Raw genomic sequence first — 11598 nt, 5'->3', positions numbered from 1 at the left:
TGTCCAGTCTCTTAAAGCTCTCATCCGTGAAGCGTTGAGTTGAACAGGTGACAAACTCCTGAAGTATCTTGCTTTCTTTGGGTTTGTACATAATGGTGTAGTTTTCTTAATTAAAGATACTGTGGAATTCTGTTTGATGCTAGTGGTATAAGAGGCAATGCAAATGTTCCTATGTGGGTGGTGAAGTCCTAGTGTACTTGTTTTGTTCCTCTTGGAATAAAGAGCCACTACAAAGGTATTTTAAGTTAAGGCCAAGTTTGTTTTAGAAAAAACAAAACAAGCCACCCCAACCCCCCCCCCACCCCAGAAAAACACCACCAAAAGCCACATACGCCCCTAACTGTTAGATCAATACTTCCTGTACGTAATCTCTTGTAGATAAACTCCTTGTATTTGGTCCCCTGCTGGTGTCCCCGGCAGGATGAGTAGGCTCCTCTCAAGCAAGTCTGTGCACTACACTGGAACATGGCTTTCTGACCAGTGAATTAATTTTGAGCTTACTAGCTCAGGGAATTTGTTTAATGAAGTAGGGACTAAAGGCACTTACCTTCCATAAATCAATAAATACTGCCAATGCAAGTCTAGTACAAAAGGGGTTTATTGAAAAGTGCATGGTTTCACAGACCAACATCAGAAGCACAGTCCATGTACACTTAACATTTCAGCAAGACATACAAATAGGAATACAAACAAATATATTAAAATAGTTTCAATTGCCAGCATTGAAACAGTTTTCAGTATTAGTGCAAAAAAGGCAACCCAAACAAACTGCGGACAGTAGCTGAGAAGTGTTTTTCCCCCGTTTAAAAAAAAAAAAAAGGACAACTGGAGCCAGCTTCTGCTCTCCCACTGCGGAAGAGGACTTCAGTGTCTTCATGTCGTAGACAGATGTTTCCTTTTACATTCAAAACAATAACATAACTAATAAATCAGTGGCACAAAAGAAACCTACACACCCTTTAGCTTTTAAAGCTCTTCAACTGAAAAACCACAGACCAACGATTTTTTTTATCAGAAGTCCACTGCTAACTGAAAGCCTTTTACAGTATGTGCTTTGGCATAATTTCAGTGCATTTCACTTTTGACAGGTTTGCTACCACTGTGTGTTCAGTTTTGTCTGTTCACCCCGGGACTGGCAGCTTATTCCATTTGTTTTGAGACTGTATTGATTTAGTTTTGCATTCTCAAGTTTTGGCTTCAGTTCTAAGGGTTTTTCAAAGAAGTTAACTAGCGACTGCTCAGTCAAGAGAGATGCTAAAATATGTTCAAAAGAGACAGTCCAGTCCCCTTCAGTCACAGGTGAAGGTTGAGAGTCTTTGTGAGGGGTCTTCACAGTGTCAGTAAAAACAGCGTCCTGGTCTGGAGCAGAAGCCTCGGGCTGCAAGTCCTCAGTGAACTCGTCCGATCCGCTCCCCAGGCTGATGCTTCTTTGTCCTACTTCTCCAATCTGAAGTAACAGCGTGGTCACAGTGGCAATAGCTTGATACAAATCGTTCTCCTCCGGATCTTCATGAAACATGCTGTACAAGGTTTTGCAGAACTGAATGAACTCCCTCTGTAAAGGATGAAAAACCAAAAGTTACTGAACAGCCACGCTGTGGGTAACTGTGGGAGTCAGGCAAGGGCACAGTACTGCAAAGGAAGGCAGAATGCACTGTACAGACTTGCTCTTTTGTAACTTCTGCCTGCTTTAAAAAATAAAAGAAAAAAAAAAAGCTAGTGAAAGGATTTAAACCTCCAGTGATGCTAGGAGACCTTGGTGCTGAAAATCAGAAAGGGAACAGAGCACAAAAACATTTTGCTGTCTTGAAGGTGATCAGGGCCTCCCAGATGACCAAAGCACAAGTGTGATACAAAGCAAGGGAAACAATCTGTTACTGGGGTGAAACTGGTGGCTGTTTTACAGAACAAACTGCAACCTAAGTAGCCATCCACAGACCTACAGGCTCCCCTTCTGCCATTTCTCTCCATCTTTCTCCAGCTCTTTTTCTTCTAATAATAAAATGCGGACATCTTCTGTGCCCAGCCCCTTCCTCTCCTTCCTTCCTTCACTCACCCATCACTGATGATTATCAGGCTAGAGAGGATGTTTCCATATCCAGTTATGAAATTTGTGAGCCTTCAAGTTTCATACAGTCCTAGGATGGCTAATTCAGGAAATTCAATTAAGTGATGCCTTTATGAGAGATTAAGTGGTCCTGCTGAGCTAAAAGGTTGGTATGTGCCACCTGTTTAAAACTTGATTTAGCAACACCAGCACAGAAGGAATTCTGGGTGTAGTCCCCATCTCTCTATGCATGTCTGTACATTCATTTTACTAATATGGGACCTTTTTCCCTCCAGTAGATGTCCTTATGCCAACAATATGCACAAGGCTCTACTGGCATTAGGGAGGAGATGGCAACATTACAGGAACCTTCAACTGTCTTATTCCACGCAGTTCTGCTCAGCATTCAGCTATGATGGTGCAAGTCCCCGTTGGTGAAAGTATTGGTTGGGTGGAGGGGAGGTCAGGGAAGAGCAAACAGCAAAATGCATTAGCTGGAATTCTTCGGGCTTAGCAGGAAGGCTTTTTCCAGCCTGCTAGAGCCTGTTTTCCAGCCTGCTATGCTGCAGGTGAAGGTAAGTCTGACATTCTTGCTATTCACTATGCAGCCTGAAGCGAGCAAGAAGGGTGGCTGAGAGTTTTTAAACATGATGCCTGCTCCCTGGGTCAGAGTAGCCCAATACTGCACATCTAAAGGCCCAAATCTAAGCTCAGGCTGAAATTACACATTCTCAGAAAGAGCTAAACTGTTGTATTCAGTCCTTCTATTTTTTTTAGTAGTCTCCACTTCTTTAAAAACAGACTACAGCCCCTACTATACATACCTGGCTCATTTTTGGCAATTCTTTTTCAGGTTTAGTATCTTTTTCTTTGGCTAGATCCTTCAGCATCTGCTTCAACTGCTTCTGGTAATCTACTGCATCACCTTTTGTGGAGCAGACACAGAAAGGAGAATTCGTTTTCAAGTCGCTAGAGAAAATTAACATTTCAAAATAAACCCCAGAGAGTGGAGATAATGGAGTTATCTCATATGCACATGCATTAGAGAACCATTTCGGACATACCATTTGCTTTTCCAATGACTAGTGGTCTTGAAGTTGACAGCAAAGGATTCTTTAATGGTGACTGGCTATCTCGTTCATTTTCTGTGAGAGCTAGCCAAAAAAGGCAAAAAATGTGATGATTAATCCTTCCAACACTGCATAATTAGTTATGTATGCTTTTAAAATTTACATATTTGAAGAAAGCAAAATAATTGGGCAAAGATGTTTTTAAGCAGTACTTCATGAAATTGTACTGTAAAATTATGTAAATGTAAGTAAGACTGGTATTGCAGCAAGAGAATCAGAAGTTTGCCAAGAATGGCACATTTAATTAAAAACTTTGCACAGGGAAACCACCACAGAATTTTGTCACCTAATCAAAACTGGATCAAGATGTGATAAGGAGATTTCTAATGTACACGGAGTGAAAACCAGCCAAAATTGTTATTTCAGTTCATGTTTTGCCTAGAAGTAACAGTATAATTGGCTGCAAAAGCCCTCTGAATGCAGCAGATGTGAGCCTTGACCTTGTATATCTACGAATTTCACCCAAAAAGGTTTTGACTGGAGTAATTTTTAAACTGAGTTGAGCTTAATTACAAATGCAAATCCTATATGCTCCAAGCTGAAGGAAGCGAGACAGGATTCTTCACTAAGCAGCCTTTTCCCAAAAGCTTTAAGCAAGACATTTTTGGAAAAAATGAGTTATTCATTCCCTTTCAGATTTCTTACCCGGTGGGATATGAAGCTTATATAGTAACTTTATCTTTTCATTCATTTCTCCATTATACATAACATCTGCAAGAAAAAAAAAAAAGGAGGAAGTGGATCAGAGCATTTACTTCCACAGTTTAAAATAAATCAGGCATCTCTGTGCACAAAAGATAATTGTTTGCATAGACAATACATGAAAACATATGGCTGGTATATTACATAAAAATATTTTAAGTTGTGCCTGTCAATAAGGAACAGCAGGTGAGAGCCATCTGGTTTGGTCTTTGTTCTGGTAGAACAGAGTGGGAGAGTACCTGACCCTATGGAGCATCAGCATTGTTTAAAAATACCAAGGAGAATGGCAGGGAAGCTAGCAAAGGCTGTTTGTTCGCTGCCACAGGTTAACAGGAATGTGAGAAGGGAGAGAGAGAAAACCATCATATTCTTAATCTTTCTCCCCTTCCGCCTTTACCGCTGTTCTGTAGAATAAGCCCAAAAGCAATAACTACTTCACATGTAATAGAATTCATATTTTCAATAGAAATTCTAAACTTTCAAGTACACTGAAATACTTTTTTTCTACCCCTCTAATAATCAAAATCATGTAACAACATAATACAGGTTGGCTTGGTTCACAGCAAAAAAATTCTGACAGCTTAAGTGGCAAAAATATGTATTTAGTGATTTTTACTGAAGCTCTGAATGTTGAATAGCATTTTTTAACTTGGGGTCAGGCTACAGTTGAGATGTGACACTCCCTTCATCAGCCAGATTTTGGGATGGGCAGCCTCGTCTCATAAGAACAGCTGGTGGCCTCAAGACCGAGCCTAGCACAGCTCTCAGTTCCTGCTGGCCATATGTATTTTTTTGTTGTGCGTGTTGTCGACACGGAAGGCAAGCAGCGGTAGGTTTTGAGAGATTAAGTCTTCAAGAAGCACGTACAAGAAGGTACACCGAGACTTCAGAGTATACTGAGAGCAACAATCCTGTAGAGCGCATTTCCTAGCCTTTCATGTGAGCCCAAGTACACTTTTGACTCATAAGATATTTTCAACAAAATTACTATTGTCTGAGAAATCAAATACTTTAATACAACACTGAATCATATCCTTAGGCTGCCTTTTAAATCTAATCAACTTCAGGTGATTTGAACACAAAAAATTAGTAAAAGGTCACTGGTTAGGCTAATTCCAAGCCCAAGAAAACCATCTGCCCGCATCCTCCCCTGCCAGTTGTATGGCATTTCAACATCCGTGTCTCACCCACGTGCTACCCCCCACCTCTGCCGATACCTAAGCAGCTGGCGAGCCCCTTGAATTCAATCAGCCGGTCCATGTTCTCATCCAGGAGCCGGAAGGTCCTTTGGGCGAGGATGTCGGTGTGGTCCCCGCAGGTCCAGGGCGAGACCAGCCTGTACAGGTTGGCGAACTGCTGGGCGTCGATGCGGTACTGCTCGGCGTACGGCCTGCTGGGGTCATGCCGCTCAACAACCGGACTCGGCATTTCCCAGTAACACCTTATTAAATGTTCCCTCTATGAGAAATCAGAGACGGGAGACAGGGGATTGTGGTGCGCAGTATCAGAGAATCATAGAATAGTTTGGGTTGGAAGGGACCTTCAAAGGCCATCTAGTCCACCCCCCTGCAATGATCAGGGACATCTTCAACTCAATCAGGTTGCTCAGAGCCCCGTCCAGCCTGGCCTGGAATGTCTCCAGGGATGGGGCATCTCCCACCTCTCTGGGCAACCTGGGCCAGTGTCTCACCACCATCATTGTAAAAAATTTCTTCTCCATATCTGGCCTGAATCTCCCCTCCTTTAGTTTAAAACCATCACCCCTTGTCTTGTCATAACAGGGAGACTGGGCAGATTCCTGGAAGAAATTCACTGCAGGCTACCAAAACTCTTTTAGCCACATCTGGCCCAGGATGTCTCTAACCAGCCAAAGGTACAGAGGGTAGGAGAAAATCCAGAGTAAGCATTATACAGGCTTGACCTGCTCATTTATTCTCTCTCAGACCTCTCCATTTGGATACCATAACTACTAGTCTTCCCTAAGGGACAGGCTGATGCAAAACAAAGAGTCCTAACAAAACAAGCTGTCCCTGGGGAGCAAGGGAGCTAACAAAAAATGAACCACCATCATCAAGAAATTAAATGAGGAAAGGGGATGAGTGCAAGCCAGTCAAAGCTCAAAAACAGAGCAGCAAGGAGCAGGAGGGATGCACTGCAGAGCAAGCACCAGCAGCATTGTCCTACAACCACTAATGGAGGGAGGATACAGCTGCTCTTGGCCACAAAAGTACATAACAGTAAGAACATACCACAGTCATATTCTCAGTAGCTACTATTTACAGCTATGAACAATACGCAAAAGAAATGGTCCATTAAGGGCGATAATTACATGCTTGGACCTCTAAATCAAGCATAGTTATCTAAGCTTAGATGTCCCTGTCTCCAAATAACTTTCATACTAGCTCTTCCAAATACCAGCTTGACAGAAAGGAACTGAGGTAGAAACTGCTTTTAGTTGGAAAACAAACAAACAAACAAAAACTATTAGAAAATTATGAACAAATAGCAAGGGCACAAGTTTGTGGGGATTTTTTCCCCCATGGAGAAGAGAGTCTGCCTTTAAAGAGCAGTAAGAGAGCAGAACTTTTAAGTCCTGCAGAGCTCCCAGTGAGCAGAGCTACATATTATTAAATTTATTGTGCATGTGAAAATTACCAGAACCTAATTTCTCATGGACCATTTCCAAGCAGCAAGAAAGAAAACTCTTAAGCAATTCTCCTTTGATGGATCAGTATGCTACTGTTCCTCTTTAACAACCGGGCAGACACAGAGAGGACACCATGACAAGACCCCAACTGAACAGTACTGCCCAGGCACAAAACATGAGGTCCGAGGCGGCTCTGCAAAGCAACAGCTGGAATTTACACCCACGATCCTCAAACAGGTGCATCCCCTACTTTTCAGAGAGACCAACCTTGAATAAGTCATACAGTTCCTCTAAATCTTCAGGAAGAATCGAAACATCTGGGATGACAACTCGGAGCTTGAAAAGAAAGAAAATCACGTTAGCGACAAACTTTTCTCCTGCCATCACTGCCACGGGCAGGTCCATGAGCCCCACAGGGACTGTGTTTATATGGCAGTATCACAAAATCTTTGTAATTTTTCCCCTTCTTTAGGCTGTACAGATTTGTGAAAAGAGAAATCCCTCAAGGGTTATTAGAAACAAAGACGGGAAGTCCCTAAGCTACAGGTCACAGGAGGCCAGGGAAGCATCGCGTCGTGCTCAGTCTCTTACACTCTTCCCCGGGCATCTGCCCAGGGCCATGGTCCAAGACAAGGTGCTGGGCTGGACGGTCCTGCAGTTGTTCTTAATGTTAAGGCAACTCCAGAAAACGATGCACGTGGCCACAGAAGAAAAACCAAACCCATCACAAAGAGCTTTTTCCAGAGTCAGTAATGATTCTTCCTTTTTTGAAGATCTGGTGACGCCTTTTAAAAAAACAAAAGCCAGCTGCTGCCTGGCAATGCTGGGGGAGAGAGGAGATGTTAAACTGCTTCAGTCGAAATAATATTCTACTCATGGTGAAACAGCGCCCTACTCACCACATTTTGCTTGGTTGTGTCTTCGTGGCTCTGCAGGACACGGATTCGGTGTTTGTAGCGCATGTGCTCTATCTGCGCCACAGAGTGGTCTCCAAACTTCTGCAAGGGAGGAACAGAAGTTGATTATTTTTATAGTATTTTGTGATATTTGTATTTCTCGTTTACTGGAAATACAACCGTTAAAGTGTTGTGAGTCCCTGAAGAAAAAGCATACCCAGTCTCTAATTGATCTGTTGGTGCAGGTTTATACTACACCTATCATTGTGCATTTGAGCAATTATTCAAAGAATCTGTGAAGATGTGTATTAGCTTTCAAAACATCCATGTTGAATTTAATCTTTTCCAAAATTCTGACTTAACTGACCAGTAGGCACTGAGCAATGTTTTACCTCATAGGAGTCATGAATCAGGTTAGCTATTTCAGTCACTGGAGAGGCGTCCTGGTCGTCACTGAAGAACGCATGGTGATTACCAATAGGTGGCAGAGGGCTTTCCTCATTTTTGACATGCTCTAAAAACCTGAAGGGAAGAAACAAAAGCAACACAGGTTACACTGCACTGTGCTCTTCTCAATATAAATAAGCAAACAAGTCTTATGGCTCAGACTCAGAAATAAATTGTTTTTCAGGCTGCTAGGTTCTTCAAAAATGCCTTCATGATTACTCATCCAAGGAACAGCAAGCCAGGCAAATGACTAAACGCTGCCCAAGGAAGAAAACTTCTGTCTCCTTGAAGTCTGGAGCAGGAAGCCCGTCACTCTAGGGAAGGCACAAAGAGCAGCAGTAAATATTGCACATTGACGCAGTGCATGCATGTCTCGGCACGGCCAGGAAATTTCACAGGACGTCTACTCGTCCCATGTACGAAGCCCATTGTCTAAGGCAGACACCGCAAAAGCAGCAAAGGTAAGACAGAGGGTTCCACTGGTGCCTGCAGCATCCCATCAATGTCACAGCGGCACCCAAATTTCCTTTGTTTTAGGGCAGACCGGTCTGTGATGGCAGCAGCGCTCCTGGGTGGCCGTACCTGCTCAGGATCATCAGGGCCTGCCCATCGTCTTTGCTGTTGCACAGATCCACGGCGTTGGCTTCCAGGATGGCCAAGCCCAGCTGGAAAATGGCTTTGATCCCGTCATAGAAGAAGCAGTCCACAACATTGACAGCACTTTCCAGGGGCATGATGCTAAGGAAAAGGGTAAGGAACCACGAAAGGGAGATGGAAGCTAAGGTTGTCAGATCCTTCATATGTTCAGCCAGCTCTGGAAGTTGCTCTTTTATTAGCTCTTCGAACACCGACTGGTCTACCTGAGCACCTGAAAGGCATAAAGAAACAGTATTAGCCAGGACTGACACAGGCAAATATATTCTTTAAAGCTAATGAATGCTATCAATCAACTATTAACCACAGGATTGTCTTAAAATTTCAATTGGCAAGATATGCACACACCTACAATGAAAAATTCCATTATCTTCCTGCTCTGATTTCAGCCCCAAACCTTACGTCCATAATCCTTACAACTTTCTGCAAAAAGACCGTGTTGATTCTCCTAAGTGCCTTCAGGGTGCAATGAAACAGTAATAGCAGCAGCTGTTGTTTTCATCTAAAAGAGCACATAATAATTAATGCTAGCAAAAGCAATCTTAAAGCCTTTTACTGTTTGACTTGGGATCTATGCAATGAAAATAAGACAGTACTATTTCCCTCCTGTGATGCACTCAACCAAGTGGGCAGTAGAGCTTTCGTTCTAAGAAAATAGAAGATAAAAATCCAGATATGGCTGCACACACTAAGCAGGAAGAGAAATATTTACACAAAGATCTCTGTGCATATATAAATATATACTTACACACACATGTATACGTATTTTAAGAACAAAAGATTTCTGCAATGCCCAGATATAAGCTTTCCTAACTGTCCCAACCAGTCCTTCCAAAAAGAGCAGATTTGGGCTCTGTTTCAGCTACCAGCTCAGTCCTGCTTTGTCAGCAGCTATTGTAGAATCAAGTTTCATATCACTGAAGTGGTCTATGTCTACAAACCAGACCTGCCACATCAGGGGCTTTAACCAAAGTCACCAGAAGTTAAAAATGTTCCTGAATACCAAATGCAGTTAGCTTTTCAATTATTTTGTCTTTCCTTTCAAGTTATTTCATTTCGTTGTCATAGTATCGTATTCTGCTAATATTACAAGACAAGTTTAATTGCTATGAAATTCCTGAGACATATTCCTTAGCACTCAAAACTTCTGTTGTCCAAAAGCAGAAAAAAACCTGGACAACTTGTGGCAGAGAGCCAGCATCTTTTGGCTTTGCATCCAAATTGTTAAAAAACACCCAGCCTTGACATTTCTCTGTCTTAGAACTTTTCACATCAAGCCACAAAGAGTATCTGCTGGTGGCTGAACAAACATTACAGCGCCACAAATCAAAAATAAATGCTCGGGGACATATAAAGAACTATAGAGAAACACATCAAGCATGGTGCTTTGCTTTGAAGAAACAGCCTTCTCACGTCAGATGGTCATAAATAAAAAGGGTAAAGAAAGCAGAGGAGAAAACAGACTGGGGTTACTCAACAGAGGGCAGGTTCTTGTTTGTTTGTTTAACAAGCTTAATACAAACAATTTACTGGCCATAGTTAACATAGACTAAAAAAGCAGAGCCGGGTTTAGGGGTATTTGAAGGAAGCCGGAGACAGACAGGCAGACACATACGAAAAGATCATTCCAGGCTCTGAGGCAGCATGGGAGAGACTGCCAAAAGCAGAGGTTTAAAAGAAATGGGTGATGCCACCCAGATTTTTTGTAGCAGATCATGTTATAATTAACTGTTGACACTGTAGTAAAGTCAAAAAGTCAAGCAGTCAAGCGTGTGTATTCAAAGTGACTATTATGCCCACCTTATCCATAGGCTCCTAGAAACCATGATATCTGAGCCACTGAACCTCTAATGTATTATAGCATGAAACCATAAAGAGGTAGGAAAATACCAGAGTATCCATTTAAATAATGATGACCCAAGAAAGAAACTAAATTACATCTCCAAGACTGAAAATGCAAATCAGAAAAATGAAGTGACGTTTTTGCTGTTTGAAGAATTATAATCATAGAATTATTTTGGTTCAAAAAGACCTTTAAGATCATCAAGTCCAACCGTTAACCTAACACTGCCAAATCCACTACTAAACCATGTCCCTAATAACGTCATCTACGTATCTTTTAAACACCTCCAGGGATGGTGACTCCACCACTTTTCTGGGCAGCCTGTTCCAATGCCTGACAACCCTTTCCGGGAAGAATTTTTTTCCTAATATCCAACCTAAACCTCCCCTGGTACAACTTGAGGCCATTTCCCCTTGTCCTGTCGCTTGTTAATTGGGAGAGGAGACCAACACCCTCCAAATGATGACAGTCTATCAGATAAAGTGGGGTGAGATGGCCTGTCTGTTTATGGAGAGGATGGAAAAGTCACAGTAACGTGACTTGTCACCACTCTTGACCCAAGTATGACTTGTTTCTATCTTGCAGCTATCTGCTTATAATTTCCTCAGTGCATTGCAGAAGGGAGAAGGACGCAGAGGAGGAGGAGGAGAGACCGAGTGCCAGCGTTGCCTGCAGGCTTTTCCCATTTGCGAGCAGTGAAATGATGTAAAAGCTTGTCAAAAGGCAGAGTGGTCACAGCTGGCAAGGCTGGTGGAGAGACGTGGTCATGTGATAAAAGTAAAAAGGTCAAGTAGGACTTGATTGCCTAAGTTTTGAAAGCAAAAATTTTAAATAATTTTTTTTTAATGTTCTGAATATCATAAAGGAAAGGCCCAAGAGAAGATGGAGCTAAGAAGGCCTGGAACACCCAAGGTCATTAATTCAGTAGCTGTTTTGACTGTAGAGATTACTGGCTGACACCAAAGAGGAAAAGCACAGTGACGGGTACCAAGGTCAGAGATCATCAAAGTTACAGGGAGATCAAAACCTGGACAGCAGTGTTGGAAGCATTATGCAGGAAGAAACAATACAAAGTTTAGACAAGACCTGGTTGCGCATAAAAAAAGGAGGTCAGCTGGAACGTGAAGCCAAGAACACTAACTCAACCAACAGGAACCAGAGAAGGGGCAGGGTGGACAAGATCAGCAGCACCAATTTGGCCACAAAAAGGTCTGGGGTAAAACAAAGCCGCA

At 42.4% G+C, this 11598-nt stretch overlaps 1 protein-coding gene across 2 annotated transcripts in view; it reads right to left on the bottom strand.

Moving 5' to 3' along the window:
- Nucleotides 1–580: 580 nt before the first annotated feature.
- Nucleotides 581–11598, bottom strand: part of TBC1D8 (TBC1 domain family member 8) — a 49778-nt gene continuing 38760 nt past the window's right edge. For both annotated transcript variants that reach the window (XM_065061120.1, XM_065061127.1), the window contains exons 12-20: nt 8452–8737; nt 7815–7944; nt 7426–7524; nt 6794–6862; nt 5097–5337; nt 3823–3888; nt 3112–3201; nt 2872–2972; nt 581–1555 (exon numbers count right to left, since the gene is read on the bottom strand). In XM_065061120.1, the coding sequence (XP_064917192.1) occupies nt 1094–1555; nt 2872–2972; nt 3112–3201; nt 3823–3888; nt 5097–5337; nt 6794–6862; nt 7426–7524; nt 7815–7944; nt 8452–8737 (1544 nt within the window). In that variant the 3' untranslated portion in view covers nt 581–1093. The remainder of the gene's footprint in view (nt 1556–2871; nt 2973–3111; nt 3202–3822; nt 3889–5096; nt 5338–6793; nt 6863–7425; nt 7525–7814; nt 7945–8451; nt 8738–11598) is intronic.

The sequence above is a fragment of the Columba livia genome, chromosome 1 (assembly GCF_036013475.1).
Source record: "Columba livia isolate bColLiv1 breed racing homer chromosome 1, bColLiv1.pat.W.v2, whole genome shotgun sequence".
NCBI classification, from domain to species: domain Eukaryota; kingdom Metazoa; phylum Chordata; class Aves; order Columbiformes; family Columbidae; genus Columba; species Columba livia.
Note: the sequence above shows the minus strand (reverse complement) of the source record. Positions and strands in the feature narration are given on the sequence as shown.